At 44.7% G+C, this 21,984-nt stretch overlaps 1 protein-coding gene across 1 annotated transcript in view; it reads right to left on the reverse strand.

Annotated features, from left to right (window-relative positions):
* The window catches only part of LOC132831218 (brain-specific angiogenesis inhibitor 1-associated protein 2-like protein 2), a 70,884-nt gene that overhangs the window by 27,978 nt on the left and 20,922 nt on the right, over positions 1-21,984 (reverse strand). The window contains exons 4-8 of the mRNA XM_060849229.1: positions 16,717-16,778; positions 13,620-13,691; positions 11,887-12,003; positions 4,039-4,185; positions 265-369 (exon numbers count right to left, since the gene is read on the reverse strand). Of these exons, the coding sequence (XP_060705212.1) occupies positions 265-369; positions 4,039-4,185; positions 11,887-12,003; positions 13,620-13,691; positions 16,717-16,778 (503 nt within the window). The remainder of the gene's footprint in view (positions 1-264; positions 370-4,038; positions 4,186-11,886; positions 12,004-13,619; positions 13,692-16,716; positions 16,779-21,984) is intronic.

Raw genomic sequence — 21,984 nt, forward strand, 5'->3', positions numbered from 1 at the left:
AAGATCACAGCGGGTCAGGCAACATCTGTGGAGAGAGAACAAGGTAACGTTTCGAATTGAGATGAATCTTCATCAGAGCTGACGAAGACCTCTGATGAAGAGGCATCTAGATTCGAAACGTTAGCTTGCTCTCTCTCCATAGATGCTGCCTAACCCGCTGTGATCTCCAGCATTGTTTGTTTTTAGTCAGAGTTCCACCCTGGGAAATGACGACAAAGGAAAATGACCTGCCAACTTGCTGGTTACCGTATTGAGAGACATTACCATGGAAGAAGGCCGTGGGCTCGCTCCGCCAGAGAAGTTTCCAGAAGATGCTGGGCTGGTGTGTTCTCTCCACCCTGGGACTTTGCTGTGGAGAACTTCACGAGCCTGAAACAGAAAATGAGGAGAACGAAGAACAGATAAAGCATAGCAACCCAATGATGAACGGTGGGGCCATCATTTCAGTCTTACGACATTGTCAATCATGTAACCCTGCAGGAGCATCAAGGAACCTGCAATAAATGCTAGCCAAGTCAATGATACCCACATCCCACGAATAAACAAAAAGAGGAACAGTTTACTGATTATTACCAACAGCACAGGCACAATTACTGTCATTATTGAACTAAAATTATCTTAATTAATACAGAGAAAGAAATGTACCTCACTTTGTAGCTAATTTATAATTAACTTGGCTACATCATAGGCATCTTCTTGTCAACCTTTCACAAAGATGTTATGACACACCTCTGGAGTAGGTGGGATAACACTACCACTGTACCGTAACAGCCCTTAACAACATGAGCCACCTTGTTCAGGCAATACATCCTGGGAAGGTGGGACATGAACTTTTGGGCCAGAGGTTAGGCTGCTCCCACTGTGTCAGAGAACCCCAAAGTTTGATTAATTACATTGTTAACTTCTGTTGGCTGTGTAACACCATATGTTCATAATTCACAACAGCAGCGGGTGTGTGCCTACAGTACTGACTGTATCCTTTGATTGTGCTGAATTAGTTAGCCCTTGGAAGAGATGCTACTTGTGCAGACATTCAGATGGAAGACTAATACGCAAGTTCCCCCCTGTGTCAACAAACACAGGCCGAAGAAAAAGCCTTTGGGAAGGCTATGCATATCTCCATCCAATATGAATCAATACTCAAACACATGACAACAGGTGGAAAATACCTCAGGAGTGCCAATATCTTAATAGATGACCGAGTGGGATATTAATCCCAACAAACCAGATCACTTCATTCACTCAGAGGATGCATCTATGGTCTATCTCCTAACTACCCTTCTGTAGATGCTGATGAGCTGTCTTCCTGAGTGGTTTGCTGGGACATATCAAGAGGCAAGCAGAGAGCGTTCCATCTTGACTTGGGCCTTCAGGATGGTGGACAGACTTTGGGTGGACCTGTCCATCAAATTCCCTGTCCTGTCAATGATTACAGTCACTTGACTGATTCCTTGCCCTGTTCTAATGAGTTCAGCTTACATGGCCACCAAAAGGGACAATCAACCCTCCACCCTGGGAAATGACGGCATGGGGAAATCGCCTTCCAATTTGCCAATTATCGTACCATTACTGTGGAAGAGGGCCGTGGGCTCACTCTGCCAGACATGTTTCCAGTAGATGGGAGGCTGGTGTGTACGCTCCATCCTGGCACTTTGGTGTGCAGGTATCAGTCACATTAATGTCAGCCTGGAGTCATGAGTAAGGCCAGGCTGGTATGAAAGCTTGATTTCCCCACACACCCCAGGGTACCACTTGTGAACTAAATGGATGTTTGGGGCAATTTATATCTGCGAGGATGCAGTGGGGTGGGGTAGGGAGGGATGGTCTAGATGTTCAGAGGGTTGACGTAGATTCAATGAGCCGAATAGTGTCTATCTGCATTGTAGGGATTCTATGAGGAGACAGGGTGGTGAAGGTGGCCTGGATCGATCAGAATATCGAGTACAGGATTTGGGTTATCAAATGATGGCTGTACAAGACATTGTAAGGCCACATTTGGAGAACTACAAAGTTCTGGTCACCCTGCTATTGAAAAGATGCCATTAAACTGGAAAGCATGCAAAAACATTTACAAGGATGTTACGAGACTGAAAGGTTTGAGTTATAAGGAGAGGCATAGGCTGAAGGGTGTAGATTAGATTCGTTACAGTGTGGAAACAGGCCCTTTGACCCAACAAGTCCACACCAACCTGCCGAAGCACAACCCACCCAGACCCATTCCCCTACATTTACCCCTTCACCTAACACTACGGGCAATTTAGCGTGGCCAATTCACCTAACCTGCACATCTTTGGACTGTGGGAGGAAACCGGAGCACCCGGAGGAAACCCATGCAGACACGGGGAGAATGTGCAAACTCCACACAGTCAGTCGCCTGAGGTGGGTGACCATTTTGAGGTTAATAAAATCATGACGGTCATAAATAAGGTGATTAGCCAAGGTCTTTTCCTCAGTTAAGGGTCTCCAAAAATAGAGGGCATCCATTTAAGGTGAGACGGGTAAGATTTAAAAGGGACCTGAGAGGGTTCCATTTTCATGCAGAGGGTGGTGCGTGTATAGAACGAGCTGTCAGAGGTGGTAGAGATGGGTACAGTTACAACATTTAAAAGGCATTTGGACAGGTACATGGATAGGAAAGGGTTACAGGGATCTGGGCCAAATGCAGGCAAATGGGACCAGTTCAGTTTAGGAAACCCGGTTGGCATGGACAGATTGGGCCGAAGGGCCTGTTTCTGTGCTATATGATTCTGTTGTGCTTGGAAAATTGTCTCTCATTAACTTGATTGAGATTTTTGAGGATTGATGAAGGCAGAGCAGTGGATGTGGTCAATATGGACTTCACCAAGGTCACAGGGTCACAGAGATGTACAGCACAGAAACAGATCCTTCAATCCAGCCCGTCCATGCCAGCCAGATATCCCAACCTAAACTAGTCCCTCCTGCTAGTATCCGGCCCATATCCCTCCAAACCCTTCCTATTCATATACCCATCCAGATGTCTTTTAAATGTTGCAATTGTACCAGCCTCCACCACTTCCTCTGGCAGCTCATTGCATACATTATACTCTTCTAAGGATTCATTCCATCTATCTCGTCTAACCTGACATATGCTTCCTTCTTTTTCTTAACCAAGCCCTCAATTTCTTTAGTCATCCAGCATTCCCTATACCTACCAGCCTTTCCTTTCACCCTGACAGAAATATACAGTATGTGGACTCTCATTATCTCATTTCTCAAGGCTTCCCATTTTCTAGCTGTCTCATTACCTGCGAACATCTGCCTTCAATCAGCTTTTGAAAGTTCTTGCCCAACACCATCAAAATTAGCCTTCCTCCAATTTAGAACTTCATCTTTTGAATCTGGTCTATCCTCTTCCATCACTCTTTTAAAACTAATAGAATTATGGTCACTGGCCCCCAAGTACTCCCCCACCGACACCTCAGTCAGTGCCCTGCCTTACTTGCCAAGAGTAGGTCAGGTTTTGCCCCTTCTTCAGTGTTTGACAAGGTTAGATCACACAGAATACAGAGATAACTAGCCATTTGAATACATAATTAAGTGGTGGTGGTGCGTCGCTTTTCAGACTGGAGACCTCCCACCCCCCTCATAACCCTGCATTTCCCATGGCTAACCCAGACATCCCTGGATACCACAGAGCACAGCCAATGCACTTAACCTGCAAACCTTTGAACTGTAGGAGGACACCAGAGCACCTGGAGGGGAAACCACACAGACACAGGGAGGTTGTGTAAACTCCATGCACATAGTCACCCAAGGGTGGAATCAAACCAAGGTCCCTAGTACTGTAAGGCAGCAGTGCTAATCGCTGAGCCACCTCATGGATTAGCAGTTGAGAATGATCAGGTCAGCCCATGATCTCACTGAAAGGCACAGCAGACTCTATGGGCCGAATGGCTTACTTCAATTCCTATGTCAGCTGCAGGCCTTCATTCGCAGTGCTGAGTATTTTGGAGATGAGTGGTTTGGATCCTAGGAAAGGTGTTCAGACTCAGGGGATGATGGGGTGTCAGTGCCTACCTTGTTGTAAAAGCTGAGAAACTGGAACGACAGGTGGAAGTGTTTTTCAGCCAGAAACCGATAGCGACGTCTCTCCTCAGCCAAGGCCTGCTTGTAACTGTTGCGGAGAAATAAATCCAGACTGGACTCCAGGTTGTAGATCCTCTCCTGAAACAGATCATGAACAGACATGAATATGAGGGAACGGGAGAGAAGGGCTCTGGGTGAATGGAGGGAGCAGATTGTCCCAGGAACTACTTCTGCTTAGGGTTATGTCAGACTTTGTGTCGCTTTCTGTTCTGAGGAAGGAAGACGGGACCCGAAATGTCAACTTGGATTTCTCTCCCTGGGGTGCTGCCAAACTTGCTGAGCTTTTCCAACAACCTCTGTTTTGTTTCTGTCACTTTTGTGATGATGCGGCCCCTTTAACAAAGTTACGTTGACTTTGGGTTTTCTTGTTGAGAGTGTGGTGCTGGAAAAGCACAGCAGGTCAGGCAGCATCCGAGGAGCAGGAGAATTGAGGTTTCGGGCATGTGCCCTTCATCAGGGATTGTGTACAGAGCAGCCATAATGCAGAGTACTAAGAGGTCTGGCTTGGAAGGGTTTCAAGGCCAATTTGATTATAACTAACAGATACTACCTCAGGAAAAAAATCTTCCAAGTTTAAAAAAACACTTGTAGAAAGAAAGAGGAGTGGCTGGTTTCCTCAGTTCAGCTTTTCTCTGGTTTGGCTTGGTTTTGGTTTGGTTTTAGCCATTAGTCTGGCCACTCAGGGCTGTTAATGAGTTATGAAGCTGCTGGACCCCAAAAAGCAGGTCCATGCTGACCCTCCCTCTCTCTAACATCTCTCCTGGAAGACCCTGTGTTTGATTGTTCTTTTTGTCCCAAGGAGAGTTTATGGGGATTGTTGCAAGCATTGGGAACAGAATCATTAATTGGGGATATATTCTGCTGGGGTTTCAGGATAAGTTAAGTTATTCCATATTCTGTTCTCTTTTGTTTGTGTTTCTTTCAGTAATTTTGCAAATAAATTCTATATTGTTCAAAACGGAATGGTTGAGCCAGCTGCATCACTCCCAGAATATCCACTCTACTCCTGCTTAAAACAACTAGAAAAGTTAGGGTCGGGGCTACTTTCTTGAAATATTTTGAGGGGGCCTGGCCGGGTCCATAACATTCTATTCAGAAAGCTCAAACAGAGGACCTCCATAACACTGCCATAGCTTTCTGACTGGGGATCACTCTCCCAAGCATGCTGTCATCCCTCTATCCCTTGTACAGGTAGTTCTCCTACAATGCAGGTTGATGAAATTCGATTTGGTTTTAATGTGATTTGTGAATTGCAGGCCTTTATTTTCTATAAAGCGAACTCCCGTTCGCTGTTACGCGATTCCCATCCTCCGGCACCAGCTGAACGGCAAAACCCAGCCTCAGGATACTCTGTCTGCAAAATGCAAATTCCCAGCTCTCAGCTTGAACGGGAATCCTAGCCATTTGCATTTCTCTCATTTTGACTTCACCAAGACGTCAGAAACATTTATTTTCTCGGTTTGCAAGGGAATTTACCAATTAAATGAAAAAGGTAATTCCATGGAGGAGTTGGATAAGTGCCAAGAAGCCCATTAAAAAATTGTGGGACTTTTAGGGATATCGGACATTGTACTGTTGGAAAATAACCAAACAGATGTGAGACAGTCTCCAGATAAATGAACACTGAACCTTAAGAATTCATAAAGCAAATGATTTAAAAAAGACATGAGAGGCAACTTTTTTTTACAGAGAGTGGTTAGTGTGTGGAATGAACTTCAGAAGGATGGTATACGTAAGGGTACAGTTGCAACGGTTGAAAAACATTCGGATAAATTCATGAATAAAAATCATTTGAAGAGATATGGGTCAAACACAGACATTGGGGCTCGTTTAGTTCGGGATTATGGTCGTGGTTGATCAGAAGGGTCTATTTCTGTGCTGAATGACGCTATGACTTTTAGTGAGTGATAAAATTTATTAAAAATATCATTTTTCAGTTTGTATATTGAAATTATACTGAATTGTGAATACAATTTTCTTGCAATCTTATTTGCTTGAATGTCTAAAAGATTTTACAGTGGATATAGTAATCACCGCTATAATATAATCTCAAATAATTTATTACAGTAAATATTCATAAGCAATTATAAAAGAGTTTTGGCCTTATACTTACAACCTTACAAGATCATGTGGATAATCTAGAATTCATAAGTTAAGATATTGGTAAACTGAAAACAAAGGTTGTTTCTCTGATAATATATTGTACTCTAAGATACTTTTACTGATTGGAAAATCCTTACGTGGGCTGGGGGGACATTTCAATAAGGTTCCCAATGTATAGCTGGTAAAGCTGACTAAGCTCCTTTTACAATCTGACGAGAAGAGGTTTTACACTTGTAAAGGTGACTCAGTGGTTTGCAATGCTGCCTCACAACACCAGTGACCCCGGTTCAATCCCAGCCTTGGTGGAATGTGTAACATTTGTACATTCTATATGTGTCTTTGTGGATTTCCTCCCACTGTCCAAAGATGTGTAGGTTAGATGGATTGGCCATGCTAAACTTCTCATAGCGCGCAGGCAGGGTGGGTTAACCACAGGAAATATAGGGTAGGGGTGTGGGTCTGAGTGGGATGCTCTTTGGAAGGTTGTTGTGGACTTGATGGGTTGAATGTTGGGATTTTGTGAATATGTTTGGGTAGGTTTACCTTGCAGGAGGTGAAGATAATAATACCACAAACGTTTTCATGTGGACATCATTGACAAGGTCAGCATTTGACAAACTATAGCCAAATGTCAGCCAGGGATATGAAGAAATAGAGAGTTATCATGGGAGGATGACATTAGACCACATCATAGATATCTATTTATTCCTTTCTTCCTCTGTAAACCTGTTTCACTAGATTTGCTTCAATGTATTTGTTTTCAACTAAAATAAATTCTGATTCTGTAGCCTCCCTCACCCCTCCCACCTCCAAACAAATGAAATTTATTTTATTTTCTGTCTTTTGCAGCTGTGCCTTAATGTTGGTGATAATCACTGCGAGAGGTGAGACTTCTCTTTTATTCTCCATTGCTTTCCCTTTTCTAGCTCTTCACGTCGATTATCACCAAGTCGTCCCCTTTTCCCTGAGGGATTGACAAATTTATATTCTGTTGCTCCGCACAGCCCCTCCCTCACTGATTAGATTAGATTACTTACAGTGTGGAAACAGACCCTTCAGCCCAACAAGTCCACACCGACCCGCCGAAGCACCACCCACCCATACCCCTACATTTACCCCTTTACCTAACACTACGGGCAATTTAGCATGGCCAATTCACCTAACCTGCACATCTTTGGACAGTGGGAGGAAACCGGAGCACCCGGAGGAAACCCACGCAGACACAGGGAGAATGTGCAAACTCCACACAGTCAGTCGCCTGAGTCGGGAATTGAACCCGGGTCTCTTGCGCTGTGAGGCTAGGCCTCTGCATTTTCAAAACGTGACTTGCTTCTCTCTGTCCCTGGCCCACACTCACGCCCAGGCCTTCGTGCCAGTTTCTGAGTGAAGTTTTTTTCTTGGGAGTGCTGAGCTTGGTTTTTTTGCTGCTTCCAGAGACATTGCTCTCTTTCCCTGACAGTAACCGTGCATCCACTGCTAACTGACTGTGTCTTTGTTAAAATGGCAATGCTCTTAAAGTGGCCAACTCACGCGCTTGGAGGAGAAAGTGAGGACTGCAGATGCTGGAGATCAGAGCTGAAAATGTGTTGCTGGAAAAGCGCAGCAGGTCAGGCAGCATCCAAGGAACAGGAGAGTCGACGTTTTGGGCATGAGACCTTCTTCAGGAATTCCTGAAGAACGGCTCATGCTCGAAACATCGACTCGCCTGCTCCTTGGATGCTGCCTGACCTGCTGCGCTTTTCCAGCAACACATTTTCAAACTCACTTGCTTCAATTGTTTTGTTTTCTTCTGGGTTTTGGCGAGTTTTGAGAAGATTTGTAGCTCAGGTTGAGGTTCTGGATGTAGGTTTGCTCGCTGAGCTGGATGGTTTATTTCCAGACATTTCGTCACCCTACTAGGTAACATCTTCAGTGGGACTCCGGGTGAAGCACTGTTGATAATTCCTGCTTTCTATTTATATGTTTGGGTTTCTTTGGTTTGGTGATGTAATTTCCGGTGGTGACATCATTTCCAGTTCTTTTTTTCAGGGGGTGATAGATGGGGTCTAACTCAATATGTTTGTTGATCTCTCACCCTCTGAGAACCAGAACCGGAAATGACATCACCACAGGAAATGATGTCATCACAGGAATTGACATCACCAAACCAAAGTAACCCAAACATATAAATAGAAAGCAGGAATTATCAACAGTGCTTCGCCCAGAGGCCCACTGAAAATGTTACCTAGTAGGGTGACGAAACATCTAGAAATGAACCTTCCAGCTCAGCGAGCAAACCTACATCCATTTTTTTCTGGGTCTTTTGGGGATTCTTTTCATGTGGTCAGTGAGGTACTGTTGCAACTATGTGATATTATCCCTGCTGACCATTCCTCATGTTTTGTGCTATTTACCATCTCCAGCAGTATGTGGTACTGGTGGTAGGTAGTCTGAGCTTGTTTCCCTGTCACCAATCTTCCTTTACCCTTGCTTTACCTTGGATCTACCTATCAGTCTTTTTTTTTAATTCATCCACAGTATGCATGTGTCACAGGCTGGGCTAGTATTTATTACTCCATCCCTAATCACCCATAAGAATCAAACACATCGCTGTGCGACTGTAGAATGGCAATTTCCTTCTCTAAAGGGATTTACTGAACTAGATGGTGTTTTCCTGATAATCATAAATAAGCTTATGAGGAGAGATTGAGTCTAATCTCATTGGAATTTAGAAGGATGAAGGAGCTTCGGATTGGTTTCACAGGTTGGTGCAACATCGAGGGCCGAAGGGCCTGCACTGCCCTGTAATGTTCTATGTTCCATTTCATGGTTATCATTAGACAGTGTGTGTGGAGTTTGCACATTCTTCCCGTGTCTGCGTGGGTTTCCTCCACAGTCCAAAGATGTGCAGGCTAAAAGTGAATTGGCCAGGCTAAATTGCCCCATAGTATCCAGGGATGTGTCGGTTAGGTGCATTAGTCAGGGGCAAATGTAGAGTAAAGGGGCAGATGAATAGATCTGGGTAGGTTACTCTTCCAAGGGTAGGTGAGGACTTGTTGGGCCGAAGGGCCAGTTTCCACACTGGAGGAATTCTATGTTTCTTAATTACAGTTTTTTTTAACTGAGTTCAAATCCCACCATCTGCTCTGATAGGATTCAAACTCAGCCCCCCGGGACACAACCTGAGTCTCTGAATTAACAGCCCAGTGGGCCCTCACCTCCTCTGATAGCAGATACTTCACTAGAGAGTATTGACAGAAGATGCATTACATAGTAACAATGAAAGCAACTAAATTCAGTCAGGCATAGCATCCAGGACTTTAGGAGCTGGTGCAGATACATCTGCTCCCTCTGAAAGCTGGAGTAGAACTGCTTGTCCCTACTTACAGACTGTGGGCAACATCAGTAGAATGGGTGGAGCCAATGTGAACCCCTTCAGAACTCTACAGGATGATTTGATATGGATAGGTTAGATTAGATTCCCTACAGTGTGGAAACAAGCCCTTTGGCCCAACAAGTCCACACCAACCCTCCGAAGAGCAACTCAGCCAGACCCATTCCCCTACACCTAACACTACGGGCAATTTAGCATGGTCGATTTACCTAATCTGCACATTTTTGGATTGTGGGAGGAAACCGGAGCACCTGGAGGAAACCCACACAGACACGGGGAGAATGTGCAAACTCCACACAGACAGTTGCCCAAGGCAGGAATTGAACCTGGGTCCCTGGCACTGTGAGGCAGCAGTGCTAACCACTGAGCCACCATGCCACCTAAACTGCACATCCTTGAATTGTGGGAGCAAACTTCAGAACTATAACTTTAAATAACAATCATTACCCAAGCTCTCCAATTTCATCCAACATTCTAAAGCAGAAAACATCATTACTATACAGTTCTGCAGACAAGTTGACGGGAAGAATACTAGCTCGAGAGTGGCACAGTGCTTCAGTGGGGAGCACTGCAGCCTCACAGTGCCAGGGACCCGGGTTTGATTTCAGCTTCGAGTGACTGTCTGTGTGGAGTTTGTACATTCCCCCCGTGTCTGTGAGGGTTTCCGCCGGGTGCTCCGGTTTCCTCCCACAACCCAAAGATGTGCAGGTCAGGTGGATTATCCATGCCAAATCATCCTGTAGAGTCCAGGGATGTAGAGGTTAGGTGAATTAGTCAAGGTAAACACAGGGTTAAGCAGATGAAGTGGGGTGCTCTTCAGAGGGTCATTGCAGACCTGACGGGCCGAATGGTCTCTTGTAGCACTTCGGGATTCCATGATCCTTTTTGTTAATTTATTCAGCTAAGTCCATGCATTAACTTAACACATTGAGTCAGGGTTGCTTCCCTTGTCTCTGTCCAACTCATGCTTAAAGTTTCTGGGGTTCGTCACAATGGGTTTTGTCCTTTATCCAGCTAAGATTTGTCAGCTGTTTGGGTTGAAGACTCTTGAGCACTGTAATGACAGATGACTCAACATCCAGTTATAAGGAACAAATCACCTCACACAATATTACCCTATACCTGTTGACAAAATTCCACTGACAAAATTGGGCGAGTCAATTGGCAGACCTGAATCAAACATCAATAAATTAATCAACAATCTCAAAATCACTGATCTGCTCCCCAGATTAGCTCAGCTCCTTTACAGAATAGTGCACAAATAAGCTCCAACAGCCCTGACAAAGAAGGATAAGCAAACTGCTGAAACACACAAAGGGCCTCAAATCCCACTGCTACACAAAAGGCAATGCAGCCCGGGTCAACAATACTGTCCTGAAAGGCTTCAAGTAAATGCAAGTAGTTGTTGTTACAAGACCTACAATGCTGTCTTGAAAGGTTTTGACTCCGTGTTCTACAGTCTGTTCCCTGGGACGCACACTGAGACAGACATCGACTGCACCTGGAGGACCATCAACTTGGGGAACAATAAACTGGGTTATTAATTCAATGATAATCACACTCCAATAGAGCCTGCCCTCAAACTCATTGTGTTATCAAGTATATTCAAACTGCATTGGATGAAATATACACTGTAGGCTTTGGAGATGTTGCAGAAGAGGTTTACCAGGATGCTGCCTGGATTAGAGGGTATGAGCTATAAGGAGAGGCTAGAAAAACTTAGGTTGTTTCCTCTGGACTGGCAGAAGCTGAGGGCAGACTTGATAGAAGTCTACAAAATTATGAGATGCACAGATAGGGGTTGATGGTTAGAATCTTTTTCCCAGAGTTGAAATATCTAAAACTAGGGGGCAAGCATTTAAGTGAGAGGGTAAAAGTTTAAAGTAGATGTGAGGGGCAAGTATTTTACACAGAGGGCGGTAGGTGTCTGGAATGTGCTGCCAGGAGTGGTGATGGGGGCAGATACAATAAGGGCATTTAAGGGGCTTTTAGATAAGCACATGAATATGCAAGGAATGGAGGGATATGGACCAAGGGCAAACAGAAGGGATTAGTTTAAATTGGTGCAACATTGTCAGCCGAAGGGCCTGTTCCTGTCCTGTGTTGTTCTATGTTCTACATAGTTCTTAATGCTATAACATAGAGAGAAGTTAGAAAATTAATATGAAATCTTCACTGTTGTTATAACCCACCAATCCCTCAAAAACATTAACTGTGCAAGTTCATCCTGTTGACCTTTGCTCTACATACTGTCTCGAAAACGTGAGGTTTATCAGAACATACACTATTGTTCGCTCACTCACCTGCATGTCCCTGGTCTGTGAACTCCTCATTCTGTCCAATCGCTGGAGCTCCGCACTCGCCCCACTCAGAACCTCAATCCGTTTCCTATGTTCCATTTCAAATCGATGTTTGCTTTCCTACAGAGAACAAGAAGGACCATTTGTCATGTTTGCTCACAGAACTGGATTGTTCCAGAAGCAAAATGATAGAGTCTATGGCAGACATTCTCAAGTTAAGGGTTGCCCCCAAGGAGTAAACCCTGCGTCCCCTACGATCTGGACTTTGTCATTGACCGGAACATGCGGTTGAATAAAGTTGCTTAATTAAGTATTTGGGGCACATCTCAGGAGTCGAAGAGTGTGGCGCTGGAAAAGCACAGCCATTCAGGCAGCATCCGAGGAGCAGGAGAATCGATGTTTCAGGCATCAGCTCCTGGTGAAGGGCTTATGCCCGAATTGTCAATTCTCCTGCTCCTCAGATGCTGCCGGACGGCTTTTCCAGCACCACACTCTTCGACTCTGATTTTTAGCATCTGCAGCCCTCACTGTCTCCACAAAAAAGGACAGACTGCACCCATGACTGTGTAGAACCAACATTCAAAAGCAAAGTTTATTTTGTTCAGTTTCCTTTCTGAGACTTTGGTTTGAGTGCCCCCTTAAGGGGATGTCACCTCTCCGTTTCATTTAATTCCATTTGACGGATTTATTCCAAAATGAGTGGTGTGATCATTAGGGAGCTGTCACTTGCTTATTTTGCTTTACAGATAAGGGTCATTTTCCTTGGGACAGAGGAGCCTGAGGGAGAGTGAGGTCTCCAAAGCAATGAAGGGCTTCATGGATAGAGTGGGCAGGGAAGACCCCGAGAGGAGAGGTCATCAGCCGAGGGGTCAATAGGGGCACGGTAACTCATTGGGGGTGGCACGGTGGCTCAGTGGTTAGCACTGCTGCCTCAAAGCACCAGGGACACAGGTTCAATTCCAGCCTCGGGCGACTGTCCGTGTGGAGTTTGTACATTCTCCTCTGCTTGGGTTTCCTCTGAGTGCTCCAGTTTCCTCCCACAGTCAAAAAATGTACAAGTTAAGGTGGATTGGGCAGGCTATATTGTCCATATCGTTCAGAGATGTGTGGGTTAGGTGCATTAGTCAGGAAAAGTGTAGAGTATTAGGATAGAGGAATGGTTCTGGGTGGGATACTCTTCAGAAGGTTGGTGTGGATTGGTTGGACCAAATGGCCTGTTTCTACACAGTAGGGATTCTATGATAAAGGTGATCAGTGGAAGGATTAACGGGGACATGAGGATAAACATCTTCACCTGAAGGCTGGAGGTGTCTGAAGTTCACCACCCAGTTCAGTGGTTGAGGTGACCATCTGAAGCCCTCCAACCTGCATGGCTATGCACCTAATGTTGAAAATTGGGATTAAAATGGGCAGACTGTCCATTCACCTAGCACCGACCTGATGGGCCAAAGGGCCTCTTGCTGTGCTGTAACCTTCTGTGGTTCTATGGCTTATCCAGACCTCCAGCCATTGAGAGTTAAGCTTCAGAAAACTGAATCCTAACACTAAAACCGTATGACAGTCAAAAGCAAAGACTGCTTTCCGGACAAAACTCCCCAAAACACGGTATTCCGTATCTTTGCCTTGATCCATAAGAGTTGAAGTTTGGGGTGAGATCAGCCAGCACTCCTACACAGCTGGCACAGTCCCCACAGAGAAAGACTCTTAAATGCAGGAGGTCCATCACAGTTACTCACACTTATATACTTCATGTCCAACTGTGTATTACGGTCCATTTCCCGAAGGAGATCATCGTTGAACCTCCGAAACTGTGAAAGTAAACATTGTATGTTAGAACACTGAGCCAGTTGTGAAGCTCAAACGTCAACAGTATTGGGTCATTGCGTACAGGATGTCGCATGACTCAATGATCCTTCAAAACATGGCAAAGGGTTAGAAACTTCACAAAATTGAATGAATAGTGTAAACAATGAGTGCCTTTCTTTTAAACATGTAATCATGGGATGTGGCTGAGTCTGCATTTATTGCCAATTCCTAATCACAGTTCAGAGTCAGCCACATTGCTCTGGGTCTGGAAGCACATGTAGGTCACAGATAAGGTTTCCTTCCCCACTGAATCATAGAATCCCTACAATACAGATTCAGCCCACTGAGTCTGCACCAACCCTCCAAAGAGCATCCCTCCCAGACACAGACCCCCACCCTATCCCTCTAGCCCTGCATTTCCCATGGCTAATCCACCTAGCCTGCACATCACTGGACAATATAGGATAATTTAGCATGGCCAATCCACCAAACCTGCTCATCTTTGGATTGTGGGAGGGATCCAGAGTACCCAGAGGAAACCCATGCAGACACAGGGAGAATGCACAAACTCCACACAGACAGTCACCCGAGGCTGGAATTGAACCCAGGTCCCTAGCACTGTTTAAGTCTGGGCAGATTGGCTGATCACTCAGATAGAGAGATGGGTGTAGGCACATAGATAAACAGATAATTGGTTTATTGGAAAGTTGCCATTGCTGAGTTGCCATGACAATATGAAGAATTGATATCGATATGAAAATTCATAATATAGGTTTGTGAAGACCTTCAAAGAATCGTAGAGGTGTACGGCATGGAAACAGACCCTTTGGTCTAAATCATCCATGCCGACCAGATATCCTAAATTAATCTAGTCCCATTTGCCAGCACTTGGCCCATATCCCTCTAAATCCTTCCTATTCACATATCCATCCAGATGCCTTTTAAATGTTTTAACTGTACCAGCCTCCACCACTTCTTCTGGCAGCTCATTCCATACACGCACCACACTTTGTGTGAAAAAATTGCCCCTTAAGTCCCTTTCAAATCTTTCCCCTCTCACCCTAAACCTATGCCCTCTAGTTCTGGACTCCACCACCCCAGGGAAAAAAAGACTGTCTATTCACTCTATCCATGCTCCTCATGATTTTATAAACCTCTATCAGGTCACCCCTCAGCCTTTGACACTCCAGGGAAAACAGCCCCAGGATATTCAGCCTCTCCCTATAGCTCAAACACTCCAACCCTGGTAACATCCTTGTAAATCTTTACTGAGCCCTTTCAAGTTTCACAACATTCTTTTGTTGGAAGGAGACTAGAATTGCATGCAATATTCCAACAGTGGCCTAACCAATGTCCTGTACAGCCGCAACATGACCTCCCAACTCCTATAGTTAAGAATGTAGTGTTGGAAAAGCACAGCAGGTCAGGCAGCATCCAAGGATCAGGAGAATTGACGTTTCAAGCATAAGCCATTTATCAGGAAGCCCTTCACCTCCCAACTCCTGTACTTAATACTCTGATCAATAAAGGAAAGCATACCAAACATATTCTCCACTATCTTATCTACCTGTGACTCCACTTTCAAGGAACTATGAACCTGCAAGGTCTCTTTGTTCAGCAACACTCCCTAGGACCTTACCATTAAGTGTACAAGTTCTGCTCTGATTTGCTTTTCCAAAAGTAGCACCTCACATTTATCTAAATTAAACTCTATCTGCCACTCCTCAGCCCATTGGCCCATCTGATCAAGATCCCGTTGTACTCTGAGGTAACCTTCTTCGTTGTGCACAACACCTTCAGTTTTAGCGTCAATTACAAACTTACTAACTATACCTTCAATGTACACATTCAAATCATTTAAATAAATGAAGAAAAGTAGTGGACCCAGCAGCAATCTTTGTGGCACTCTCACTGGTCACAAAAATAAAAAATCCAGAAATCTCCAGAGAATCTGCACCAACTGCATTTTCCCATGGTCCTTCAAAACCCAAGTCTCATACATGTGGAGTACGAGAGCTAGAGAAAGTTTAATGTGCCCCTTCCAGTCTCAATCCTAACAATAGTTATAGCCAATCTGTACAATAAAATAAAGTATAAAATCATAAAAGGATTGCAGAATTATGAACATTTTAGTATACAAATAAATACAAGAGGTTGTAACTTTATTTGAAAGATATTTAAATTGTTCAATATTTAACCACTATGAAAATATTCATTAGTATCTTTATCCCATTGTAAGAGTTCTTTGCCTGAGCTGACACTATTCGGTATAAAGGTGCCACCATTTAGCTTAGGTTGTCCTGAATCAGGGTAAGAGAAGTTGCCCTCAGTGTATATCCAGTTACCCTGCTTTGAATACACCCACAGTAGACAGGCAGGAGGCTACAAGCCTGTAGATAGAGAAGTCGATGTTTCAGATGTAACCCTTCTTCAGGACTGGGGGATGGATGTGGGGGGAGGTGGCGGAGACAGGGTGGTGAAGTGGTGATAGGTGAAGTCAGGTAGAGGGTACAACCTGGTTGGTCAATGGGAGGAATGAATCCGGTTGGTGGCAGGGAGATTAGATTAGACTTAGATTAGACTTACTGTGTGGAAACAGGCCCTTTGGCCCAACAAGTCCACACCAACCCGCCGAAGCACAACCCACCCATACCCCTATATTTACCCCTACCTAACACTACGGGCAATTTAGCATGGCCAATTCACCTGACCCGCAACAGGAGGCTGGAAGGGGAAGAGATTCAATGGAGTGATTGAATAGGATGCATAGAGGCAGAAGGTCCGCTCAGGAGATATGAGCACCAGGTTGGCAGACTGAGTGCAGCACTGACATGGGGATGGAGAGAGAGAGAGAGAGAGAGAGAGAGAGAGAGAGAGAGAGAGAGAGAGAGAGAGAGAGAGAGAGAGAGAGAGAGAGAGTGTGTGTGTGTGTGTGTGTGTGTGTGTGTGTGTGTGTGTGTGTGTGTGTGTGTGTTGAGGGAGAGACTAACCTAAAATTTAGTCTCACTGCAAAGAGAAAGTACTTACAATTACTTCCAGGTCATTGCTGAGTTGCCTCTGAGTATCCGTCATCTGTAACAACACCTGACCTTAACAATGACAGGAGAATAAACAAGAAAATCAAATTACTGAGGAATAAGGACCTGCTTTGAAATTAATTAAAACATTTGAAGATAAAAGCAATTGGAGGAAGCCTTGCAGCCCACATAGTCCTGGCATGTTGTGGTCCTCCCATTATGGTAGCAGTAGTATCCTTGATGAACCTAATACATTTCCCTCCACTATCTAACCGTGAAGACCTTTCCAAATGTCAATTGCCAGGTTTCATATTATCACAGTCCCTAAAGTCAAGCAACATGCAAAGAGCATTGCTCACTTAGCCTAATATGTGTGTGAGGAAGGTGTTGACTTGTTCGCTAAGCTCTTATGTTTGTTTGCTGTATGTGTTTTGTAACCAGTCGTGAAGCAACTTAGGGATGTTTTACCAGGTTAAAGTGGTTATATAAATGCAAATTGTTATGGTTTGTTTTTGTAGTGTTCTTCCTAATACCTGACAGAAGTGAACTTTTACCAGTTTAACTTGCATCTGCTTTTAACTGAGGCTCATAGTGTTCTGGACCCATCCTACTTGTATTGTTTAGAACAGAGTTCCCATTCACCAGAAACTGAAGGGAATGGATTTGCCATATAAACAATGCAAGAGCAGGTCAGAGGCTTGGAATTCTGCAGCGAGTAACTCACCTCCTGACTCTGCAAAGCCTGTTCACCATCTACAAGGCATAGGTCAGGAGTGTGATGGAATATTTCCCACTTGCCCTGGATGGGTGCAGCTCCAACAACACTCAAGAAGCTTGACACCATCCAGGACAAAGCAGCCCCCATTTGATTAGCATCACATTCACAAGCATCCATTCCCTCTACCATCGATGCTGAGTAGCAGCAGTGTCTATCTATAAGATGCACTGTAGAAGTTCATCAAAGATCCTCAGACGGCACCTTCCAAACCCACGACCACTTCCATCCAGAAGGTCAAAGGGCAGCATTCAGATGGGAATACCATCAACTGTAATAAAAACCAAAAGAACTGCGGATGCTGTAAACCAGAAACAAAAACAGAAGTTGCTGGAAAAGCTCAGCAGGTCTGGCAGCATCTGTAGAGAGAACTCAAGAGTTAACATTTTGGGTCAAGTGACTCTCCTTCAGAACTGACTCAGGGAAATTACTGAGGAATCCAGAACCAGGGGTCGCAGTTTAAGGAAACATTTAGGTCCAAGATGAGGAGAAGTATCGTCACCCAGAGAGTAGGGAGCCTGTGGAATTCTCCACCACATAACGTAGTTAAGGCCAGAACATTGAATGCTTTCAAGAAGAAGATAGATATTGTTCTTAGGGCTAAAGGAATCAAAGGATATGGAGAAAAAGCAGGAACTGGGGACTGATTGGATGATCAATTATGATCATATTGAATGATGGAACAGGCTTGAAGGACCAAATGTCCTCCTCCTGCTCCAGTTTTCTCTGTTTTTAGGTTTCAAATTGGACAGAATGAAGCTGGTCTTGATGTGACCCAGTGAGGCCAGGTTCGATCCCAGAGGGTGCGTTCAGTGATCACTCCACAATCCACTTGTCATAGACCAATGGCCGAGAGGTATTATCACTGAACTGTTAATCCAGAGACCCAGGTAATGTTCTGGGGCACCCAGGTTCGAATCCTACTATAGCAGATGGTGGGCTTTGAATTCAATAAAAGAAAATCTAGAATTTAGATTCTAATGATGACCATGGACCCATTGCCAGTTGTTAGAAAACCCATCTGGTTCACTAATGCCCTTTAGGGAAGAAATCTGCACTACTTGCCTGGTCTGGTCTACATGTGACTCCACTCCCACAGCAACTCTTAATCTCCCTCTGGACAATTGGGGATGTGCAGTAAATGCTAGCAATAGCCAATGATGCCCACATCCCATGAATAAATAAAAAAATTCATTTATTTACAAATCCTATAAAATAAAAGACAAGTCAAGTCTGGCAACAGTGATTGGAAAATTACTCTATGCTCACTTGGTAACAAAGCATTGTGGCTTTGTTGACAACAGTCATTTTTTTGTACTGGACAGTGACTGTTGTCAGACCAGGTGCCACAACTACGTAAGGTGTGCTGGTGTGGAGTGCATGATGTGCAGGGCAGGGGAGGCTGCAAAGAGTTGAATAATGAACACCCTTTCAAACACCAAAGACGCGTTTCCACTAGGATTCAGCTCATTGTCACTGACCTGTGAAAAAACTGACGCCCCACATTTGGACTGAGACAAGGAAGTATTTCATCACTCAGAGTTTGCTCAACTCGAGGAATTCTCGACCCCAGAGGGTGGGTCACTGGTTGTATCAAGAAGGAAACCAATCCAGTTTTAATGGCATCAAAGGATATGGAAGGAAATTGGGATAATGTTGTTGAGTTAAAGCATCAGCCTTGTGGGCAGGCGATGACCTAGTGGTATTATCACTAAACTGTTAATCCAGAGACTCAGGATTATGTTCTGGGGACCTGGGTTCAAATCCTGCTATGGTAGACGATGGAATTTGAATTCAATTAAAGTCCTAATGGTGACCATGAATTGATGTTGGGAAAATCCTGACACTAATGCCCTTTAGGGAAGGAATCTGCCATCCTCATCTGGCCTACATGTGACTCCAGACCCACAGCAATGTGGTTGACTCTTAACTGACCTCTGGGTGATAAATGCTGGCCTGGACAGCACTGTCATCATCCCATAATATAATATCGAATAATAAGTAAAATCATATTGAATAGCGGGACGAACTGGAAGGGCCAATGGCCTACTACTGCTCCTGGTTTCACCTTATGCTATGATAAGACTGAAGCCTGCAGCTTATTACACCTCATGCGCATGATTCACAGAAAGCAAAGAGTAAGGAAACTGTTGTTTTGTACTTTATGTCCCCTGTGGGAGATAAGGAACTATCACAATGAACACATTTTATGAGTCTCTGATTCTTTCTCCCATCCTATCCTTGTACCCTCAGGCCAGATAACATAATATCGTTACCTAGCAACATGTAATTATTGTAGTGTGGAAACAAAGGTCCAAGTCAAATCACTTGGCAATGTTTTCTCTCTTAAATAGTCGAGCTACAGTGTTCAGTCCGATGTTTCTGGGGTTTCCATCTCACACAGTAAGGGGAATTTTTACACACAGCCTCTTGTAGGTTGGTTGGCCTGAGGAGTTAGGCGAAAGTGAGGACTGCAGATGCTGGAGATCAGAGTCTAGATTAGAGTGGTGCTGGAAAAGCACAGCAGGTCAGGCAGCAAACGAGGAGCAGGAAAAATTGACGTTTCAGGCAAAAGCCCTTCATTAGGAATGGCCTGAGGAATTGCTGAGTACCCACTGACCACCGTTCCGTCTGACTATGGCTCCCCTTTTGGGGCTGCATTGTGTCTCAAGTTAGTGACCATGGCCAATAAACGTGGATATGTTCCAAAGGAGACTTTAACAGCAGGTGTTAAGTAACGTTAGTCAAGGTGTAGACCCTCTCACCCTGACACAGTCACTTTGTTTAGATAGGAACGGTGTAGAAATATGGGGGGAAAAATACAGGGGATTGGGGTCATCAAACTGTAACAGCCCCGGAAGGGCTGAATAGCCTCCTTCTGTGCTGTAACGATGCAATGATCAGACAGAAAAGTGAATGACATGATTTAAAACACAGTCAGATATGAGAAAGAAATGACTTCACCTGGAGAGTGGGGAGCCTGTGGATTGTCTCCCACAGAAAGTGTTTGATGTCAAAATGTTAAATATTTTAAGAAGGAGTTGGATATAGTTCTTAGGGAATGTGTGATTCCTGATGAACACATTCCCAATGAAGAGCTTATGTTCAAAATGTCGACTGTCCTGCTCCTCAGACACTGCCTGACCGGCTGTGCTTTTCCAGCACCACACGTTTTGACTCTGGTCCAAGATTCACTGACAATGTGTGATGATGCTGTGGCTTTGAGAGGTTATTTTGTCCAGTTTTTTTTGAAGAGAGGTTTTAAGACAGAAGTGCAGAGCTATCTACTTGAAGAGGCAATAAACAGCTGGTGAGGCCTTGGAGTGTTTTCTTTTGTGAAGTTGGAACAATAGAAGCAGCCTGGCTGGGTGTGGCCAGCTCTCACAGGCCAGGATTTCTACTTTTTTTTAGGTTTAGCTTTCGGTAGTTGCTTTTGTGGTTAGGGTTAGGGTTAGGGTTAGGGCTTGAAGAAGTGGAAGCTATATTTCCAACTCCTGATGACAGCCAAAATCTGGGGGTTCTCTTCCCCTAAGACAGAACCCCCAGCAGGATTGCACATGAGACAAAATCTGTTTTTCTGAAGGGTGTGCTTATTGAATGTTATCATACTAGAACGGTTAATTAGTAATAGTTACTGTATCTTTTATTCTGTTATGATTTCCAACAGTATTAGGTTATTTCAAATTTCTCTTTCTTTGGTTGTATTTTAACAATAGTGTTGGAGTAAATTTTCGGTAGATGTGCAGCTGGAAAGGCACAGCAGGTCAGACAGCAGGAGAGTCAACTGAAACCCTTCGTCAGGACTGGGGAAGGGGAAGGAGCCCAGAAGTAAATAGAGGGGCTGGGAGAAGGGTAGGTTAGATGGTGATAGGTAGACGCAGGTCAGGGATTGTTGCAATTGGCCAGTGGGACGCGTAGAGAAATAGGCGAATGGGAAGACGGAGAGGTTAGGGCAGCTCAAGGAGGTGAGGAGGAGGGGGAGGGCTGGACATGGGATAAGGTTGGGGGAGGAGGGATTTGAAGCTGGTGAAAGGCGAAATATCAGGTGTTGTTCCTCCAGTTTCTGTTTTACCTCACAGTGGAGGAGGCCAGGAAGGGACATTGAGGCATGATCCGCGAATCTGTCCTGGAATTGCTTTGGGTCTCCATGGCATACAGGAGACCGCATCAGCAGCAAGGTTGGATGTCGGGCAGGTGAACCCCTGTCCGACCTGGAAGGATTGGTTAGGGCTTTGGGTTGGAGGTGAGAGGGGAGGTGTGGGGTCAGGTGTTATACCCCCTGCAGTTGCAGGGAAAGGTACTGAGTGTGGTGGAGAACTTGGTGGGTGGGTGCAGAGCTGACGAGGGAGTCATGAAATGAACAGCCCCTGCGGAAATTGGACAGGGGTGGGGGAGCAAATATCTTTTTGTTGTGGGGTGAGAATAACGTTGAATAGTGTGACCAATCGAATTGCATCTGGAACACAGCACAGCACACCGACCTGTAAATTGGGAAAAAGTTAG

This window comes from Hemiscyllium ocellatum, chromosome 33, assembly GCF_020745735.1.
Source record: "Hemiscyllium ocellatum isolate sHemOce1 chromosome 33, sHemOce1.pat.X.cur, whole genome shotgun sequence".
Taxonomy (NCBI): Eukaryota; Metazoa; Chordata; class Chondrichthyes; order Orectolobiformes; family Hemiscylliidae; genus Hemiscyllium; species Hemiscyllium ocellatum.